Here is a 21,402-nt window from a genome sequence, read left to right as displayed (position 1 = left end):
AAAATAAAGAAAATGTCACCAAAACTTAAACTGACTAACTGTGATGAAATGGTCTAACTGTCATGACATGGTCATTAAATCAGGAAGTTTATAGTGGTGAATTTACACACATTTATTTTGAAATGAAATTATACCCGAACACTGTTTTTCTTTTATACAATGTTATTCAATAATGTTTATCAAGTGTCCATCTAGTATCCTAATAAAAGGAGTAATTTACTTGTTCAATTAACTAATGTTCATTCAGTATACAGTATTTCAATAAAGAACTCTTGAGATTATGATGGTGTGACTGAAAGGAAAAGAATGGGTTGCCCCCATGTTCCTCTTTCTGATCTAGTGTGTATCCAAGACATCCACGGTCCAGTGCAAGCAGCTCTCGGAAGAAGAAGGGTGAGGTGAACAACCTTCAGTTGATCAGGTGAGGCTGTCATGACAAAATAATGATATTATTTTAACATAGTTGGCAACAACTGGCAAGTATTTTTCTGACAGATTGCGTGTGAGATTAGAAAAGGGTAACTTCTCAGAATGTCACTGTCATTTGCATTTTCTGGGACAACAGTCAATTTAAGACGAACAATACCTTCTTTAAAGTGTATGTAAATGTACGTATAAATATAGGACATATAATAGGAGGATGTTTACAACATAAAATGTATAAGGATAATTGACGAATTCTGCTGTTAATCATAAAACCATTGACAGAATGTCACAATAATTTAGTTGTCTGTGGTCCATTTCTTTCGTAGTATTCTTCAGGCCAAATTATTTGCTGTTTAGCCTCCAATGTCCAGCATAAGATCTGTACTATAACAAAGTAAAAGAAATGCTAGGAGGTGGAGAAGGAACAAACACGCAGACTGAAAAGGGATATGAAAACATCTTAAGAGGAACCCGGTTATACTTGTACAGATACAGAGCCATCCACCACACCTTTAACACACTTTTTATATACTTTATCGCTCTTTATTCTCATTATCATGCCACGTAACTTTCAATAATGGCTGCTCAATAAACTACGTTATTTGCTCGGAACGATGCTCGTAATACATCAAGCGTATTTGTTTCCTGGTGACTGGACTGTGGACTGAAGCTGCTGGTGGGTGCTGGGTGTTGGCTGCTGGGTGCTGGGTGCTGGGTGCTGGGTGCTGGGTGCTGGGTGCTGGGTGCTGGGTGCTAGGTGCTGGCTGCTGGGTGCTGGGTGCTGGGTGCTGGGTGCTGGGTGCTGGGTGCTAGCTGCGATTGAGCGTTGAGCAAAACATTCTAAAGCTGCTTTCAAACTGTTTATCACAGCAGAGGCGTTTGTGCGGTGAGGCTTGTCAAACTTGAAAAACCTGGCGTCTGTCTACTGGGACTAACCTGTCTACTGGGACTTCCGGGTTCTCATTCTTCCAAGTACGCAGATTAGTCGTGGCTGTTTGCCCCGGACTGTCTGGGATCTTGTGGACTATCATGGGCTCCTTCGTGTTATAAAGTTGCTCTTCGTAAATATTTGGAGCAAACACCTTGCCAACCATCTCCTCCATCTTCTGGTTCACCCCGGGCTAAAAAACAGTTATGTTCACTGCACCATTCTTTGTGACATGCATGGATTTGGGACATTATCTCGTCATGCAGTGAGGTAGGGATGATGATTTTCTCCCCCTTGGTGTCATTCATCTGTGAAAGTTGATCTTGATGGATCCAGTATTCTGCTATGCTCTGAAGGCACATTCTCCTCTCCTCAAGAGACCCTTCCTCCATTGTCTTTCTCAGTAGCAGTTCCCTTTCAGTCTCTGGTGTACGGTGGTCATAATGCAAATAGTGAAATTTAATTACGTTAACGAACACTTAAATGAGCAGCTTTTCATGTGACAACCAGAAGCAGGTGGGAAAGGAATTCTAAAGGAATCTTCTTGTAGTCTTGCAAATAATGACCCTGTAAGATCCCCAGTCTTTGCAAAATCATACAGTCGGTGGCTAAAAACTATGTGACTTAGGGCACATTGTCTTTAGATAAGGGTGTCAGTCTTTCCAAAGTCTATTGTAGGCAGTATGCACCTGTGTCAATGCCTTCTCTGAGGCTGTTGCGCTGGCATATTTGACTTCCCTGTCTGTTAGTGATTTAGATGCAGAGCCAATGGGGTTGCCCTCGTGCAGTAGGACTGTAGACTAAGTTCTTTGCTAAGGATCAAATATGTTAGAATTAGAAACGACTCTTGTGATAATTTTTGTTAATGCTTTACCATGTATACCTTTCTTTTATCCTTTGTGATGTTGCTCTTGAACGGACCAGAACACATTAAATCCTTGGAAGTTTAAACTTGCTTCGGGCAGCTTGCCAGCAGCTTTGACAACAATGGTGTTTCTCAAAGTCAGGAATGGCTTCTTCAACGGCAAAGATGGTATGTTGTCGGATCCCGCCACAGGACTCTTCCAATGTCCAGCATCCTTCAGTTCTACTGAGGACCGAGTCCTTCGTTCAAAGGATTCTGAAGGATGCATGAGTGTATCCTCCGCGCTCCTAAAATACTCACATCCCCTACACGATGCATTTCCTGTCCCTTGAATTTGAAAAAGGGGGAACATGCTGGTATACTTGCAGTTATTTCATTTCAGCAGTCCACCAAAATCGGTTTCGGAACAAATTTGAGGCAAGAAATTAAAATATAGTTGTTGAATCTTCGCTCATATTAGATTAGATTAAATTTCATTAGAAAACTTTATTAATCCCCAGTGGGGAAACTCATTTGCCACCAATAATTCATCCAGACAACAATAGAATATTAGAACCTATGTAAGGGAAGTCAAGGCTGAATTTAAAAGTGTGTTTCAACTTGTGTTGTTCAGTGACAGACTCGTTCAATATTCAGTGACAGACATGTTCAATGACAGACTCGTCCAGCTCGTTCAGTGACAGATTCAGATTCAGACTGAACGAGCTTTTAACAGCAGAGCCATCATATCTTCACATCTAACTCAGTGAATCAAAACTTTTAGACCAAACCAGATTTGGTGATTGTTGCAAGTGGAAAGACTTTTAATTGAAGTGTGTTTTACAAATCGCCACAGTAAAATTACTGTGTTTTTCCAATGTAATCTGGCGACTTTAAGGAGAGCGTATTAATTGTATGTTTCATACGTTTAGAAATCATAATAATTGTACAATTGTTTAGGTACTCTTTAATAGGTCAACATGTTGTGAATCTATGTATATTGTGTCGTGTCATGGGGCTGTCCCCGCCTAGGGTGGGGCAGTGCAAGAGAGCAGGAACAGGCACAATCAGAAGGTTTAAACTGAAGGGGAAGGTGTATGGTTCCCTGCCACAGGCAACTCAGGAGATTCATTTAAACCAAAATCAAAAAAAGTCCATAAATAAACATAAAGCCCATAAATAAACATAAAGCGAAGGAGAAAGTAGATCCTTAAACAAAAGTCCAGGTTACGGGTCCTCCTCCTCCTTTCATGTACTGCTTGTCCAGCTCCTCCTCTCTATGTGTGCTCCACTCTGCCTTTTATGAGGCTTCCCAGCCTCAAATAGGTGCCTTAAGCACCTGCAGCTGGGTGAGTGATGAGGTAGTCTGGGAGATGTAGTGTCGGCCATGGCGGCCATTTTGTGGTTTGGCCGCTGATCCTGAGTGGGAATGTAGCGCCCCTCCACTACCTGTCCCCTTGTGATGGCACAATTGTTTTGAGAGATGCAAAAATCAATACTCCCACTAGAAATTCGAACGTAATGAATGATTTTAAATAGAGCAAAAGAATAAACACCCAAACCAGCACACTTGTCAGACCCATCCTTCCCAGGAATCATCCTTGACTATGAGAAACTACCATGTCTTATTTTGTCAAATATAATACTCCAGTCAATGTGCTATAGCTCAATGCATTTATTTAATATACCAGGGACACACAGGCAAACATCACACACACTGAGATGGCACCGACAATCTTTATCTGCATATGGACTAGGGTTGTCACAATACCAAATTCTTACTTCTATACGATACCTGCCATAAATATCACGATACCCGGTAGGCCTTACGATACGATACCAGAATTTGATACGATACCACAAATACGATACGATACTGGTATATTTATCTATAATAGTAATAAATAAAAACATCTGTATGGTTCCCTTTTTACCAGCTTGTTCCTTCCCAGCTTTTTCAACACTTAACAAATGGCATTAATATTAGTATTAGCCTACAGCAAGATATTAATGAGAACTACATGGTGCCATCACAGCATTGATTATACACGGCTATGTAGCCTTTTGTCCGCATCTGACCAGATGACTACATAGTTCCTTCCATAAGTATGAGCAATTGTAGAGTTTATATTTTATCTTAATTCATGGAATCATTATTTTTCCTTAACTGAAATAAAAATAATTAGCTGAAGATCCACCATCAACTAGGCCAAGGCTACAGTGTTAGGCTGTATGTGGGTGAGCTTAAGGTGTGCATCATGTTTATAATCACATGTCGTTCTTTGAACTCTTTAAAAAGTTCGGGGTGTCTGTCTGAAAGGTGCTTTGATGTTTGACGTGTTGCTCCTTGGTCTGAGTGGCTTTGAAATACGTTTTGCAGACGGGTCTTTGTATGTCAGTGGGCCTTCCTTCACTGTCTGTATGTCAGTGGGCCTTCCTTCACTGTGTGTATGTCAGTGGGCCTTCCTTCACTGTCTGTATGTCAGTGGGCCTTCCTTCACTGTCTGTATGTCAGTGGGCCTTCCTTCACTGTCTGTATGTCATTGGGCCTTCCTTCACTGTCCGTATGTCAGTGGGCCTTCCTTCACTGTCTGTATGTCAGTGGGCCTTCCTTCACTGTGTGTATGTCATTGGGCCTTCCTTCACTGTGTGTATGTCAGTGGGCCTTCCTTCACTGTCTGTATGTCAGTGGGCCTTCCTTCACTGTCCGTATGTCAGTGGGCCTTCCTTCACTGTCTGTATGTCAGTGGGCCTTCCTTCACTGTCTGTATGTCAGTGGGCCTTCTTTCTCTGTCTGTATGTCAGTGGGCTTCACTGTCTGTATGTCAGTGGGCCTTCCTTCACTGTCAGTGTGTCAGTGGGCCTTCCTTCACTGTCTGTGTGTCAGTGGGCCTTCCTTCACTGTCCGTGTGTCAGTGGGCTTCACTGTCTGTATGTCAGTGGGCCTTCCTTCACTGTCTGTGTGTCAGTGGGCTTCACTGTCTGTATGTCAGTGGGCCTTCCTTCACTGTCTGTGTGTCAGTGGGCCTTCCTTCACTGTCTGTATGTCAGTGGGCCTTCCTTCACTGTCTGTGTGTCAGTGGGCCTTCCTTCACTGTCTGTATGTCAGTGGGCCTTCCTTCATTGTCTGTGTGTCAGTGGGCCTTCCTTCACTGTCTGTGTGTCAGTGGGCCTTCCTTCACTGTCTGTGTGTCAGTGGGCCTTCTTTCACTGTCTGTATGTCAGTGGGCCTTCCTTCACTGTCTGTGTGTCAGTGGGCTTCACTGTCTGTATCTCAGTGGGCCTTCCTTCACTGTCTGTGTCAGTGGGCCTTATTCCACTGTCTGTATGTCAGTGCGCTTTCCGCATCTTTTTTTTTAAAACAAAAAGTCGCCTACACGTGACGCCATGTTGTCTCCCCAGCGATCACTGAGTGAGAGCGCGCTGCCTGTTAGTGTGTGAGCGCTGCGCAGCCCCGCCCCCTTGCAGTCAACGCGCTGGGCAGCATTAAATAAGTTGAGCAGTGAGTCCGCTCTGATCACATGCTATTTTAATAAAGTATCGATACTAAAAATATGCAAAACCGTATCGTTTTGAACGTACCGCGGTACCTTTTTAGTATCGGTACACCGTGCAACCCTAATCAATTCAATTCAATTCAGTTTATTTTGTATAGCCCAATATCACAAATTACAAATTTGCCTCAGAGGGCTTTACAATCTGTACACATACGACATCCCTGTCCCAGGACCTCACATCGAATCAGGAAAAACTCCCCAAAAATAACCTTTCACAGGGAAAAAAGGGAAGAAACCTTCAGGAGAGCAACAGAGGAGGATCCCTCTCCCCGGATGGACAGAAGCAATAGATGTCATGTGTACAGAATGAACAGCATTTACAAAGTTACATAAACACATTACATGAATATGACAATGTATGAATGGAACTCCAATCCATGAAACAGAAGGAGGTAGAGAGGAGGGGGCGGGGCATCAGCAGGGCCATGGTGGGAGGCCGGCTCACCAGGCATCAGACATCTCCAGGTCCAATGGACCCTATGAGACGTGAAGTCACAACGACTCCGGGGAGGAAGCAGAGTTAATAAGGTGCAATGGAGAGATGTAAATGTATCCATAAGGAGAGAGAGAAGAGGAGAGAGGTGCTCAGTGTATCCTAAAACATCCCCCAGCAGCCTATAAGCCTATAGCAGCATATCAAGGGGCTCGACCAGGGCAAACCTGATTCAGCCCTAACTATAAGCACTATCAAACAGGAAAGTCTTAAGTCTATTCTTGAATGAGGTGACTAATATGGACCAAACACAATCAAGCATCCACAAATGATATTTGCTATCATCTCATAGTTATAACATTGCTGATAAACAAGTCTTACCAACATATTATATGTGAAGATTACAACATGTACCGTATGAATGGTGATATAAACCTAAGAATTGTGGTAGCAGCTCTGTAGGATTGGTCTGCTTAGAAAGATAGAAACGTTGTTTGAAAGTGACCGAACGTGATGAGTGATATCAATTCTGCTCTCTTTCCTCAGATTCCTGCACCTGTTCAGTTGATTATCAAGACGCTTTCTTCACAGACATTTTCCACATAATATTCAAACAAACCAACAAAGAACCTGATGAAAGTAATTCAAAGGACTGATTTACTGATCTGAAATCAGGCAAAATGACAAATCGAAGTCATCAGCTGTTGTCAGTAACAGTCGTCCTTGCTGCTGTTCAGCTCATCAGTGGTTACAGCTTCAACAACTGCATTGAAGACCCGTTCTCGAATCAGCAAAGTTTCAACTGCATCCGTCGCAAGGAAAAGAACATGCCTGCTATCATCCAGGACCTTCCACGATATGCTATCAACCTCACCATCTCCATTAATCCTATTTGGAACATTACCAATAATAGCTTTGTTGGTCTACCAAACCTTCAATACCTGAAAATAGATCATAATCACATAAGGATCATTGATACATTTGCCTTCAAAGACTTGTATCAACTTAAGTCTCTCAATATGTCCTTTAACTACATATCGGAGCTCGACCCTTTTGTGTTTCAGGACCTACGCAACCTCACCTTTCTCTCACTGACAAACAATTATTTAAAGCAGCTCCCCGAGGGAATTTTCTCCACTCTTCTCAATCTGAACACTTTAATCATGAGACAAAACCAAATGACAAATTTCTCAGGGATCGCAGATGCTGTGTCACATCTAATGAATCTGAGAATACTAGACCTTTGCTTTAACAAGTTGACCTCTCTCAGCCATTTAAATGTGTCACTACCCAAATCCCTCACGACATTATATATATGTAGAAATAATCTGTTCACATTAGGATGTAAGCAATCGTTTCTCGGGTTCATCCAGGTGCTGGATTTGTCATACAATCCCAGGCTCCATACGATGGCTTTTAAAGGACTCGATCTGAGGCATGTAAACTATCTGCGTTTGCGTTCAACAAGTGTCAAGGTAGTGGAGTTTTTAAACATCAGCAATATCAGAGCAAGTCACGTGGATTTCTCTGGCACAGGTCTAAACAATGACGACCTGCTCATTGAGCTATGCAAATTGTTAAAGAGAAAAGTGAAAAGGATTCCAAAATTAGGCCTGGGTATTAATGGGATTGAGAATCTAACAAATTACACACTGTACTATTGTCCGACAATCACAGGGACTTTGGATCTATCCCACAACAACCTGAAAAGCACAAGATGTCTGACGTTCCTCAATAAACATAAATACATAAAGAGTATTAATGTAGAGCATAACCATCTCGCCTCCCTCCAATCCTGTAAAACACAAAATATGGTTTATCTTAAGAATGTGGAGGAGCTGAGCTATCGTTACAACCGCATCCTCTCAGTCGACTCTGATGCTTTTCATTATACACCAAATGTTAAGACGCTAAAGCTTAACATAAACTCAATTGCTTTTCTCCATTGTAAAGCTCTCAAAGGGCTAATAAGGCTTGAGACGCTGCGTTTGGATAATAACCTTTTAACTGATTTGTTAAAATGCCACTTTGAAGATAACTACAACCTAAAGATCCTCAACCTACGCAACAATCGCATATCTGTCATTTTTAACGGGACCTTTCTCAGTCTCAGGAATCTGACTACACTGGACCTAGGAGGTAATAAGATCACTTATTTTCAGCCATCTGGCCTTGATGGACTAAAAAGTCTGTCCAAATTCTATCTAGATGGAAACAACCTCAAACAGATTGACACTTCACTCCATTGTGTATTTCAAGACACGCTAACGGTGCTGGATTTACAAAGTAATCAGATTCGCTTCCTCAATGAAGAGATCAGTTCACCATTTATAAACCTCAGCAAACTTAGTGATCTGAAACTGGATGGGCAGCGGCCGCATGGCCTCACTGTTTTACCCCACACTTTTTTCCGTGGCCTCCACTCACTGAAATCTCTGTATCTCACCAACAATAACATCTATTATCTTGCACCCGATGCCTTCGATGATCTGACAGGCTTACGCTTCCTCACATTGGATAACTGCTGTGTTGGGGTGACACAACTACAACCAGGAGTCTTTAAAAATCTGAGAAATGTGACCAAATTGATTGTGGAAAATATGGGCATTCAGAACGTCTCAAAGGAGGTTTTTGGGAATCTCACACAGTTACGCACACTGCAGCTCAACCGTAATGTTATGCAAAGCATTCATGTTGATGCACTAGAAAGTTTACCCAACCTCCACTACCTTGACATACGTAATACTCCTTTAAGCTGCACCTGCAAAAACAGCTTACTGCAAAACTGGACAGTAAAAAACTCACATGTGCAGGTGGTCTATCTCTACAACCTGCTGTGCCCACACGATGCCAAACTCAAATTCTACAACTTTGACACCAAAGTGTGTTACATAGATCTAGGAGAGTACATCTTCCTAAGCACAGCAGTTGTGATCTTACTGTTCACAGTAATTCCTTTACTTTATGTCAAACTCTACTGGAAAATGAAGTACGGCTACTATGTGTTCCGTTCCTGGTTTAGTGAGCAGTGGCGCATACTCAGCGAAAAGGAGGAAAATTGCAAATATGATGCATTTATTTCCTACAATTCCTCCAATGAACAATGGGTCATGGAGCAGTTAATGCCCAACCTTGAGGGAAATGGATCGTCTTTTAAACTTTGCCTACATCACAGGGACTTTGAGCTGGGCCGTGACATTGTGGACAACATCGTCTCTGCAGTATACAGCAGCCGTAAAACCATTTGTGTGGTGAGCAGGAATTTCCTGAGAAGTGAGTGGTGTTCTCTGGAAATCCAACTGGCCAGCTACCGACTCTTTGATGAGCACCGGGACGTTCTCCTGCTGGTGTTTCTGGAGGAAATCTCTGAGAGGCAGGTGTCGTCCTATCATCGCATGAGGAAAGTCATGTTAAAAAAGACGTATCTGCAGTGGCCTGGCTCAGACTGCACTAACCCAACACAGGCCCAGGAGCTGTTTTGGAATCAGCTACGTAGGGCAATGAGAAGCGGGAGCAGACTAGAGACAGAAGAAAAATGCAGTGAAGCTTCTAAAGAAGAAGAAACTGGAAATGTTGAGACGGATGAAAACTATTACTTGCTACCTTAAAAAGATTTGGCAATTTATTTGCGATTGTCAAGATAAACCTCTCAGTACGTGACATGAACAATCACATTTTCTGCTGCTGTGGGAGAGGGTCATTAAATGTGGTGTAAATGTGATCAATTGTAAGAATAATAATTCATACAAGCATAGATGAGAAAGTAAAGCAACATCTTGTGCCCAGTTTAATTATGAATTTAGCACGGTTGGATTTTGCATGTCTTTTAAATTATTGCACAAACTGTACAACTGTGTTGAATTGCATATAAATGTGGCACACATACACAACACAATATCAAATATCACATTCTTAGTTAAAATGTTTGGTCTGTAAAGAATTTCCCATCATAACACCTGTGTTGAAGATGTGTGTACAGTTCTGCATATTAAAAAAATGTTCCAAGGATGCAAACAATACATAATTATGGGTTTTTACATCTCAGCCGCACATAGGACAAAAGAAAAAGAGGTCAGCTATTACTGTTACATTTAATATTGTTTTTAGTCAAATATGAACACACAACATATGAACAAAACATCTTGATGGTATGAATTAAGAGAGCGTTGTGTTTTTTTTAACTAGCCAAAGAAATGATCACAAGCATGTCTCTATGCAGAGCTTCAAAACACATTAGTACAGTCTCATAGGAGGGAAGGACCAGTGTCCAGGGCTCGGGAAAGAAGAAAGGGGAGCTGCTGGGTCTCTTTCAAGGGTGTGAGATGGAGGGTAATGTACCATGTCAGTGTGGTGGGACCAGAGGGGAGGGCAAGTTGAAGGATGACTGAATTGGCTGAAAGGTTGGAAGCTCTGCAGAGGATGTTGAATATGAGCAGAGAAGGAGGGAACATTAGAGTATCTGTCAGTTTCAAACGGGTCTTTCTCCTGGGGAAAGTGCATTGGCTCTGCGGAGTGTCTATCTGTCAGCTGTGTTGGATAAGGAAAGAAAGGATGGATGTTTCTGCTACTGTATTGAGACCCACTGCTCCTCTCTGGAGCTGCTCTGGTGTGGTTCATAAAGCTGTTCTCAAAGGGATCAAACATAACAGCCTGGTTGTTCTTTGGCTTGTTGAAATGGTCTTCACAGTGCTGAGATACTGATGTTTTTTCTTCCCAGCATGAGGTGGGAGAGAACAAATGACCACTGGTTGTACCTCCAAAGGGCTCAAAGTCCATGCAGAACTCAGGAGCGTAAGTAGGTCTGAGGACATCATCCACACGGCTGATATCTTCCACAGGGCTTGTGGACCATTCAGCAGTCTTTACATGAAAACCAGAAAACATTTTATTTCCAGAGTTATGGAATATTAAAGTATCTGTGGATTACTAAAGGAAGGCTAAACCATTTATGAAATTAACTAAGAAAGTAACAGGGTAAATTAAAATGTTACCTGCTCCAGGTGTTGGTGTGGCTGTGGCCTGGACTTCCAGTTAAAAGGTCTACTGCCCGTCATGTTGAAAGATGTGGTTTTCTGGTTATCGAAACATGGCTGACTCGCCGTGTCGGCTTGAAATGTCATTGCACCTAAAAAAAAGGAAGCGAGACAACTGAAAAACTGCCCACAAACTATGTTTGAGAAATGTACTAAATAATCATGTGAATACAGGCTGTTGGTGTACTAATTCAACACCAGACAAAGGCCACTTTCAAAGATAGGGTCACAATTCATAATACAAATTAAATAGTGAGGTGCTCATAAGAACATTGAAATAGGTTTTCCTTGATGTAGTCAACCCTCAAATTCATACGATCTGTTAGGAGATCCCATTCTAATGTGCTTTCAATGTAAGTGATGCATCCAGTCCTTGTTCTGAGTTTGACAAAATGAGTGCAAATCTTCCATAGTTATAGTATTTTTAGTCCCCAAGTCCATGGACACAAAGGGGAATTTAGTACTAAAAAGACAGTAACTTTCAAAGACGCAGAACTTGCAATACATTCCTGCTATGGCGGATGATTGACAGTTGGGGGAGATATATTTATGATAATAGTCTTATAAATCAAATCGACTTGACGTGCAAAGAAACATAGTAATGCTCCAACAAAGGCGAAGAAGATGACTGAAAGCTAGTGAATGGTTTAAAATCTGCTTTGCAAATGTTTTACACAGAAAAAAATATATATTTGTTCGGCCTCAAGGATTTACTGATTTGGTAAATAACACTGAATGTAAACAACTTTTGCTGTCAGGAAAACTCCACAGGGCAGCTTTAAAGATGGATAACTATCACTGTAAAATAAACACTATTATCAATATTGAGGTAAAGTTGTTATTGATACCAATACTAATGTTTTTTTACAGGTTTTTTAAAAGCATACAGTAACATTGATGTATCACTAATGTAAACCACTATATGTTATGTTTATAATGAGAATCCCAGAGTTATCTCATATGTCAGTGCCTACCTGGATGCAAGAGCACATCCATCATAGTTGGCTCCTGAACCTGGACTTTCTTTGTTGGCTCAAAACCAAAACCGAGGCCTCGCTGCACCTCAAGGAGGTTCTCCTGAAGCTGGGGTCCATGCCTCTCCCGTAGAGCTTTCAACAGCACCTCCCTGCTCTCTGCCACCAGGTTTCTTCTCCTCAGAAGTGGGAACTGCAGACAGTCACACAAACTTGCTGCCACTACGCTAACAGACTTAGATGCACAGCGAGCATCTTTGCTTCTCTGCTGTGTGTCAAAACTGTCAACAGTGTGCGAGCTGGAGAGCTGAACTGGGCTTGGGCTGAGACCCTGAGCTTGCGTTTGGTGGTCCGGAGACTCCTGGTTCTTTGAGGTGTGCTCCACAGTAGCAATCATGTCTCCCTTTGCCTTCCTGTTTAATGTCTTCACATGTTCTTTGACAACAGGGGGAGTCAGCAGTGACTCTCTGACCTTTTCAGACATGAGAGGTTTTGTCTTCTTGCTCTTGATTATCTCTACATCGCAGGAGCTGTGTTTAAATGACAAGATGCTTTTAAAATGTTCAGATGAAAGATCAATCGGTTTCTGTGGTCTCTGACCTGGTGTAATATCTGATCCTTGACTGATTTTCTCCTCTTTCTTCTGGCAATCATGAGCAGAGTTATTTTCAAATGGCAGAACTTCAGCAGTACCAGCACCCAGTAAATCGTTAGTGAAGAACGGAGAAGGAACGTGAGATGTTGAAGATGGATGTAAAGTAGAATTGTTCTTTTCTCGTCCTTGCTGTCTACTTTCCCCTAGTTTCCTCTGCTCACTTAACAAGCGTTCTATGTCGATAGACTTCACTTCATGGTTGAACAGGCCATGGTGACCTATCAGGCGACTGTCCGTGATTCTACTGGGCTCTTGTGCAACAGGAATGACATTTGGAAACAGTGCATTTGTCCTTGTAGCACAAGGACAGCAGTTCTGGAAATATGTCATGTCTTTGCTTATTTGGCTATGGCAGTGAGGATGGTGATGTGATTTGGACTTTGAGGCTTCTTTCCCACCAGCTCTCATCCGACTCCTCTCCTTGCGGCTCTTCAGTCGTTTAATTTTGTGCTGCACATCGATCTTACTGTAATGGTTTAAACAGTTGCAGTCTGTAGTGAATCTGTTCACTGAGCAAGGATTTTTATCTTTGATTTTTAACTGCTTGCTGAAAACAGTCAAGATCTTTTCTTTGTCAGATACATCCCTGCCACACACGTGGCTCATCCTGCATTGGATTCTGTAAGAAGAAAACTGTATTTAGAAATGTTTATTACTGTAGGAAATACAGAAAAAAAACACTTGACGGGATGCTGTTGCATGATGAAGCAAATTACTCATGTCACAATGACAGTGGTTGAATCCAAATGTTGAGCCTTGTGTGGACTGTGACATTTTGGATCATAGCTAGTGTAAGCGAGGAATTGTTCTTAACAGTTCATGACAATACGGACATTAGGAATTAATGCCAGATCGTATAGAGAGTCTCTGCTGTGGATAGTTAAGCAGAGACAGACAATAGTTGACATGTACGGAAAAACACTGCTTCAACTGAGGATCCACATAATGTGAGTGGTATGATTGTTTCCCCGCTAAGATGATTAAAAACAAACCCGTCTACAGGTCCTTTTACATAGGGTGCAATATTTAATGTAAATTTAAAGTACATCAAGATTAATTCGGTCAGAAAAAAACCATAAAAATAACTTATATCCACAAAATAAATATTGTGCATTTTGACTCGAGGCCAACAAAACGTTTGAATCTTGAACTTATTCTCACTTCGTCAGATATCAAGAACGAGTTAAAGTTTAATGTAACGTTAGCCTAACTGTGAGCTATGCTAGCTAGTTATGTGGTCAGCAAACAGGTGATAACAACGTCAATCACCAGGTGCACTTTTACCTGAAGCACACGTGTATGACTTCAGAGTATTTAGCTGTAGCTGCTAAGAAACACAGAACTAACTAACCTTAACTTTAGATATATGTCATCCAAGACAAAAAGTAAATATGTCAAGAAACATTTTGTACAAACCTAAATTAGTTAATTAACAGCGCTGCTTACCGTAGTGGGTTTTCCCTGGCCACTTCTGTTGTTGCTGAGCAACACGTCGTAGTAGATGCGTTTCTTAGAGCAGCAACAACTTTCGCGAACACCAACGAGCCGGGCGAATCCACTTCCATAGACGAGTAGGTAAGACCGTCTCATCACTTATATTCTTCTTTACTCGAACAGTGTTTGAATTGTCATTTCTTTATACGGTATGTTTTTTAATCCGACGGAAGGCACATATCACCGATAAAGTAAAGAACAATTCTAAGATGCACGTAAACATGTATGTTGTTGCCCGCTGACAACAATGGTACTGGCAGCTAAAGTGAAAATGTACTTCCTGAAACTGAATTGGGAGATGACGATTTTTTGATTTCATGGTAACCTATGTTTATTAATATCTCTAAATATAGCCGCTATATACAACTCGTTCCTTCCCATTTCGCATAATACAGAGTTGCATAATTTAACGCTAAAAACCATCTGCGTTACTTGTGTGACTGGTGTGTCTGTAAAACTAGCGACATCTATATGTGTTTCAGCAAGTAGCCTAGCTACTGTGGCTAATTCTACCAACCTCCTAAATCTAGCTAGCAGTTTCAGCTATCGTCTGTGGATTACCGGTTTGTTTCCGTTGTAAAATAGTGCCAACAACCCGACGTGATTGCTTTCCCACACAGATAGAGCCAAGTCATGAGTGCAGAAGACCCAAACCCAGCCGCCACACCCACTCCCTGTGAAGACACCCAGGGAGATGGACGATGGATGTCTCTGGTGTGTGAAACAATATTATCATGAGTTTTCTGTTACTTCCCTAGGTTGTACACAGTTACAGCACAACAGCCATGAATTCCCAGGTTTTCCGAGTCTGCATTGTTGCTGATGTTCAGTTGTGTGGATAAAACAAAACAGATCAATAATACCTTTTGTAGACAGTTGATTACAACATTTAAAAACATGATTGTCATAGTAAATTAGAAGTATTTTCTTTTTTCATTAGATTGTAATGCATTGTAGTGCTTTGTATGCACTAATATTAGATCCACTGATAAAATATTCTCTTTTGGATTCAACCTAATTTGTTTGTGTATCTGAACTTCTCATGTAGAGTTATTAGTCTGTATATTTGTGTCTTTTTGCAGCACAACCGCTTTGTGTCCGACAGCAAAGACAAAGAACCTGATGTCCTGTTTGTTGGAGACTCTCTTGTTCAGCTCATGCACCAGTTTGGGGTAAAACATAAATCACACACTCAACTGTCTGGGTCTGTATACAGAGTTTGAAAGTGTGACTTGTTCTCCTCATCTATGCACGCTTTCAACTAGCGTGAACTTCGATTTCAACACGTGGACTCTTTGTTTTGGTTTGTCCACAGATATGGCGGCAGCTATTCTCCCCTCTTCATGCCCTCAATTTTGGGGTGGGTGGTGATGCAACACAACATGTGCTGTGGAGACTGAGCAATGGCGAACTGGATAACATCAGCCCAAAGGTGCATATCACGGCAAAATATAGATATCATGATTGTGCTTGTTTATTCACACAGTAGATTCATTGTGCTTATATGTATGATACATTCCAAGTGTAATGACCCAAAACTATCATTGACATGTGCTCAGTTGTGCATTCCCTTCTCTTTTGTTGTTCTAGGTTGTGGTGCTGTGGGTAGGAACTAACAATCATAGTCAGACTGCTGAACAGATCTGTGAAGGCATCATGGCTATTGTCCAAGTCATCAAGAACAAACTCCCACATGCTCGGACACTTGTACTTGTAGGTCTTTTTTTCTGATTAAGTGTTTATCTACTCACCTGTGTGTCAAAAATGACAAATGAAGTTCAAACAACCATCAGACTGCACTGTGATGCCATACCTTTTAGTTCCATCTCAGCTTTGTGAGATTAGGGAAACAATAGGCTATTGGACTGTGTTAACTGTTGGGAGATATGCAACATGTCAATTGTATTTAAAAAGCTAAAGTGGAGCTACATGTAAGCTTGCTGTATCTTTTGTGGTGCTACAAACGTCTTTTTTATACATTGATGTATGAATTACTTAGAATATTACTAAAAACAATACATCTGTTTTCCAGGGTGTTTTGCCCAGAGGTAAATCGCCAAATCCTCTGCGGGAGCGAAATGCCAAGGTGAACGAGCTGGTCCAGGAGGCTGTATTGTCAGTCCCCCACGCCTCTTTCCTCAACGTGGACCCAGGCTTCGTCCACTCCAATGGTAGCATCTCCCATCATGACATGTATGATTACCTTCACCTGACCCCACAGGGCTACCAGGCTGTGTGCGAACCCCTGCATGCCCATCTCAAGTCCATGCTAGACAAGCCTCCAGAGAACTGAGCAACAAGGGCGCACAATTACACTACCACAGTGGTCCTCATCCCTGTTCCCAGAGAACATCCCAATCAGCTTATTACCACTTGTATGATGGATCAAATCAATTACTTGGGGCTAAAAGCTGCACACATCTTTTGTCTAAGTCCTCTTTATGGCCAGGGTTGATGACCACTGTTACAGATAATGGGACCACAAAGGTTATTTTTGTGTTTATGATGCAGTCAAAATATTAAATGTGCTGTGCTATAGAGAGACATAGTCTGACCTCAATTCCCGGTTATCGTCTGTTCCACTAGCTTTTGGTTTTAAAAGGGTTTTTCCATAGAAGGAATTTTTTCAGTCCTCTGCTGATGAATATGATAAGGGGAACTCCCTGACTATCATCCATGGGGATCAGAGCCAGACAGTGAAATGACACTTGAAGGGATGAACTTGGATGTCAACAGTTGTACAGCTTCTTTAGGTCAAAACTTAAGTTGCTCCACATGATTAAGAACGTTATTTATAACTGTGCCCCAGATCCCGTGCTTCAGCCGACAGCCCTCAAGAGACTATAAAAGCCCAATTTACCTCAGAATATAGACAGATATCTGCTTTTCGGAAGAAAAAACTTCTATGACAAAATACATTGTCTGCCTGAGGCTACTGGAACAGTAACTAGTTGGAAAAGGTTGTGAGAGTTTGGCTCTTTAGGTGCTAGGATATGTCTGGTAAAAAAAATACGAGATGCAAGAACTGCCCTTACCAGGAAATTGCTGTAATTCGTCATTTTGTTTTATCAGTTTCACTAAGTTACATTTATTTCGCAATAGCTTTATTTACTCTTGTGATGTCTGGTGTCTTTTTTTTATATGTTCATTTGAATGACCAAATGTTTTTGATTGACCATTACTGTTTACTTGCCTTTTTTCATGTCACATGTCTCATTATTGCCCTTGTACCTTTTTGCTCCACATTTAGTAACGGCAACAGATTTTGACGCGAGAGGCTGTGTTACAAACATAATGTATTTGAGTAGCTTGTGAAGTTGTATAGATATATCTAAAGTTGCTTGTGCTCCAAGTTTAATCTCATCTGCAACATAATGGCCAATCAGACCATTTTCAAAGGCTTTACTTCACACTAAAACGCTTCTGAACCTCTTGTAGAAGGATTGTGCCACAGAACTTGAATTATGCTTCAGGACAGCTGATTGTGTAAGAGATGGACAAATGCATTAAATATGAAAAACTGTTTTAGTGTCCCTTGACTGATTGATCAGATCTGCATGCTGATACTAAGTAAGATAAATTGCTGGATTGTCACTGATGCAGTGCTCCATTTTTATGCCTCAAGACTGAATTAGGAGGTTTATTATGAGTACACATACACAGATTTGGTTGACTTTCGTTCCTGTCCCAGACATGCTTGTTAGCGGAGAGTTGCATTTCTGTAACTTTAGGAGGGTGAACAAGTCCCGCTTTGCCCATAATCTGCACCCAACAGTCAAAGTCAAAGTCAGCTTTATTGTCATTTCTTCCATTTGTGCAAACATACAAAAGATCTGAAAGTACGTTTCTCTCTTGTCCAACATAAAGTGATTGTAGTAATAATATTAAAGTGCAAAACATAACAACAACATATAAGTTAAGAACTATAAAAACTATGAAACTTTACATTCATATTTTAGCAGCAGTCAGACATGGAGTTTTAGCAGCATTTCGACATATGTGTCTAAAAGAGTGAGTGGGAGAGAGTTCAGCTTTCTGACAGCCTGGTGGATGAAGCTGTTTGACAGTCTGGTGGTGCGAGCCCGGAGGCTCCGGTATCTCCTACCAGAGGGCAGGAGGCTGAAGAGACTGTGAGGGGTGACAGGAGTCGCTCACAACCATGGTCACTTTGCGGGTGAGGCGGGTGTTATATATCTCCTGCAGGGGAAGGGGGGGGAAGCACCGATGATGCGTCCAGCTGCATTTACTATGTGCTGCAGGGCTTTATTGTTATAGTCCGAGCAGCTTCCGCCCCACACAGTGATGCAGTTGGTCAGGATGCTCTCAATGGTGCCACGGTAAAAGGTGCACATGATGGGTGGGGGGGTTCTTGACTTCTTCAGTTTCCGGAGGAAGTAGAGACGCCTCTGTGCTTTCTTTGCCAGGGATTTTGTATTGGCTGTCTAGGAGAGGTCCTCACTGATGTCCACCCCCAGGAATTTGGTGCTGCTCACTCTCTCTATGACAGCACCATTGATGGTCAGTGGTGGGTGTTCAGTGTGCCCTCTCCGGAAGTCAACAACAATCTCCTTGGTCTTGCTGTTGAGAAGGAGGTTGTTGTCTCCGCACCGTGTGGTCAGAAGACTGACCTCCTTCCTGTAGTGAGTCTCATCATCCTTGGTGATGAGACCGACCAGAGTAGTGTCGTCTACAAACTTGGCCATGTGATTGGTGCTGTAGGTCGTTTTGCAGTCATGAGTCAGCAAGGTGAAGAACGTACTGCATGTGGCCTCTCACTGAGGAAGTCCAGCAGCCAGTTACACAGCGAGGTTTTGAGCCCCAGCTGCAGATGATTTGTTGTGGGTTTATGGTGTTGAATGCTGAACTAAAGTCTATGAACAGCATTCTCACATATGAGTCTTTTTTTTGTCCAGGTGGGTGAGGGCTGGATGGAGAACAGAGCAGATTGCATCCTCCATGGACCGTTTGGCACGGTATGCAAATTGGAAAGTGTCCAGGGTGGGGGGATAATGGATTTGATATGTGACATGACTAGCCGTTCAAAGCACTTCATTATTATGGGGGTATGTGCCACTGGACGATACTCATTAAAGCAGGATGGAGTGGATTTCTTTGGCACTGGTATGATGGTGGTGGCCTTGAAACACGATGGAACGACAGCTTGTCTCAGAGAAGTATTAAAGACATCCGCGAAGACATCTTGAAGCTCCTCTGCTCAGTCCTTCAACACACGACCAGGGATGTTGTCTGGACCTGTTGCCTTGTGGGTGTTGATATTGGAGAGTGTCCTCTTCACGCTGGCAGCAGACTGGCACAGGACCTGACCGTGGGGAGTAATTACACATAACAGAATACCTTGTACTTACAATTCTGGCAGTTGGCTAGATTATAGCGAGCATGATCTTAAATGTGACAACGGATTACTTGGACCCATAACTTTGATTGATTGTGGGCAAATCTGTGTAACATGAAATACATGAAATACTTTGGCCAGGAATTTATAATTCACAATACACTACACCAACCAAGTTAGAGGAGCTTAAATTCAATTTTGACATCTCAGTTTCCTCATGTTGAGTGTAACAGATGCATACTGAAGACACAATTCAATCTCAGCTGTGTCTCAATGTGAGAAAGACCTAACTACATAATAACGAGACCGTGTAAGAAAAGTTTCACTTGAGACTTAAAACACAGGCACATCTGGCATCCAAATGTTCTTTTAGTGCAGGTCAGTACCATGTGGGTCCTTACATTTCTCACGTCAGTGAGCCATTACTCAAACCCACCTTTTCTGGCAAAGGTACAGGTTTCCTGTTATTCACAGTCACCCACTGTGAAAGGTGGGCAGGCTTCTTGCTTCATATACCTGGCAGTCGATGAATGTGCCACGGCTATAATTTCAGACACCAACACCATCCTTTATAAAAAGCCACAAGAACAAACATTTCATTCTTTCACTGGGGCTGAAGTTAGTGCACATGCGAGATTTCTTTCCCTGGACTTACTGTATTGGACTGGCTCAACTACAACATGGGATCAAGGATGTTTTTTCTGTTGGTTCTTGCACTGCTTGTATTCACTGATCACAGCCACGGTATTGTATAATTTATCAGAATCAGACATTGTACTGGGTTAAGAAAGTTTAAAATCACAGCATTGATTGTGCATTTTTATTTTGTTTTCATCGTTTATTAAAGGTGTTCCTGAGACACATGCACAATCATTGTCTGTCAGCAAATTCACCGATGGTTTGTGAGATTAATGTATACATTTTCCACAAGAGTGGTTCAATATTTATTGAGTTTTTAAATAATTTTTCTTTCATCAAGTTTGATATCAATTGTGTCTTAGCCTCTGCTGTTGGAGAACCACTGACCACTGCAAATCCAGTCAACATCCCAAGACAGCACACCAGACTGTGTCACTGTGAAGGTGAACAAAAGCGTCTCATCTGTTTATATATAATCAGAGCCTGAGTATCAGGGGAGTGCATTTCATCCTAACCCATTCTGCTCTTTTGTTGTGTATTTGGGTCACCTAGGAAAGGGAAGAGAGATGGGAAATAAACGCTGTGTTTGTAAGCAATCTGGCAGGCGCGACGTCAAGTATGGAAAATGTAAGTTACATATATATTTCTATGCAATTCAGAAAATGAAGTAAAAACTCAAAGTAAAAAAATGTAGTCTTCAAAAAAAAAAAAATCGGACGGTGAACATAATCAGTTTTTTTCTCATCCTATTGCTTCTTCTTTCTGGATTCATGTAAACCACCAGTGAAAACATTGTGCCAGAGGAAAACAAATAAGTATCTGAAAAGGTGCAGCCGGTTTTCCAAAAGAAGAAGAGAAGAAAAAGAGAAGAAGGGTGGTAACCCCATGAAGTATGCTCCCAGTGTCCCTATATGAACAACATTAGAAGAAGCTTATACACACATAGAATGTTTCTTTCTATGTTGTTTTTTTAACAGCAATGTGTTTATGACAATGTTTCCCTAACGAAAGTTTGCATGAATGAAACTATTCTTCTAAATAAAAGTGCCCACAAAATTGATTCTGT

General features: G+C 41.7%; 3 protein-coding genes across 4 annotated transcripts; 2 read left to right on the top strand and 1 right to left on the bottom strand.

Annotated features, from left to right (window-relative positions):
• The first annotated feature begins 309 nt into the window (after positions 1 to 309).
• On the top strand, positions 310 to 10,208 carry tlr21 (toll-like receptor 21). Of its 2 annotated transcripts, none has more exons than XM_034554150.1 (2): positions 310 to 421; positions 6,735 to 10,208. In XM_034554150.1, the coding sequence occupies exon 2, from the start codon at positions 6,869 to 6,871 to the stop codon at positions 9,794 to 9,796; it is 2,928 nt and encodes a 975-aa protein (XP_034410041.1). In that variant the 5' UTR covers positions 310 to 421; positions 6,735 to 6,868; the 3' UTR covers positions 9,797 to 10,208. The 2 variants fall into 2 exon arrangements, with proteins under 2 accessions (XP_034410041.1, XP_034410042.1); XM_034554151.1 differs by lacking the exon at positions 310 to 421 and adding an exon at positions 1,297 to 1,624.
• Positions 9,790 to 14,503, bottom strand: si:dkey-250k15.4. The gene is made up of 4 exons (XM_034554153.1): positions 14,297 to 14,503; positions 12,196 to 13,469; positions 11,180 to 11,313; positions 9,790 to 11,048 (listed from the first exon to the last, which is right to left on the bottom strand). The coding sequence occupies exons 1-4, from the start codon at positions 14,413 to 14,415 to the stop codon at positions 10,422 to 10,424; spliced, it is 2,154 nt and encodes a 717-aa protein (XP_034410044.1). The 5' UTR covers positions 14,416 to 14,503; the 3' UTR covers positions 9,790 to 10,421.
• Positions 14,504 to 14,594: 91 nt separating this feature from the next.
• On the top strand, positions 14,595 to 17,867 carry pafah1b3. Its single transcript, XM_034554154.1, has 6 exons — positions 14,595 to 14,664; positions 14,965 to 15,058; positions 15,427 to 15,516; positions 15,660 to 15,776; positions 15,935 to 16,057; positions 16,377 to 17,867. Exons 2-6 carry the CDS (start codon positions 14,978 to 14,980, stop codon positions 16,635 to 16,637), a joined length of 672 nt encoding a protein of 223 aa, XP_034410045.1. The 5' UTR covers positions 14,595 to 14,664; positions 14,965 to 14,977; the 3' UTR covers positions 16,638 to 17,867.
• The last annotated feature ends 3,535 nt before the right edge of the window (positions 17,868 to 21,402 follow it).

Source organism: Cyclopterus lumpus, chromosome 16, assembly GCF_009769545.1.
Source record: "Cyclopterus lumpus isolate fCycLum1 chromosome 16, fCycLum1.pri, whole genome shotgun sequence".
NCBI classification, from domain to species: domain Eukaryota; kingdom Metazoa; phylum Chordata; class Actinopteri; order Perciformes; family Cyclopteridae; genus Cyclopterus; species Cyclopterus lumpus.
The sequence above is the reverse complement of the archived record's forward strand: the minus strand, read 5'-3'. Positions and strand labels throughout refer to the sequence as shown.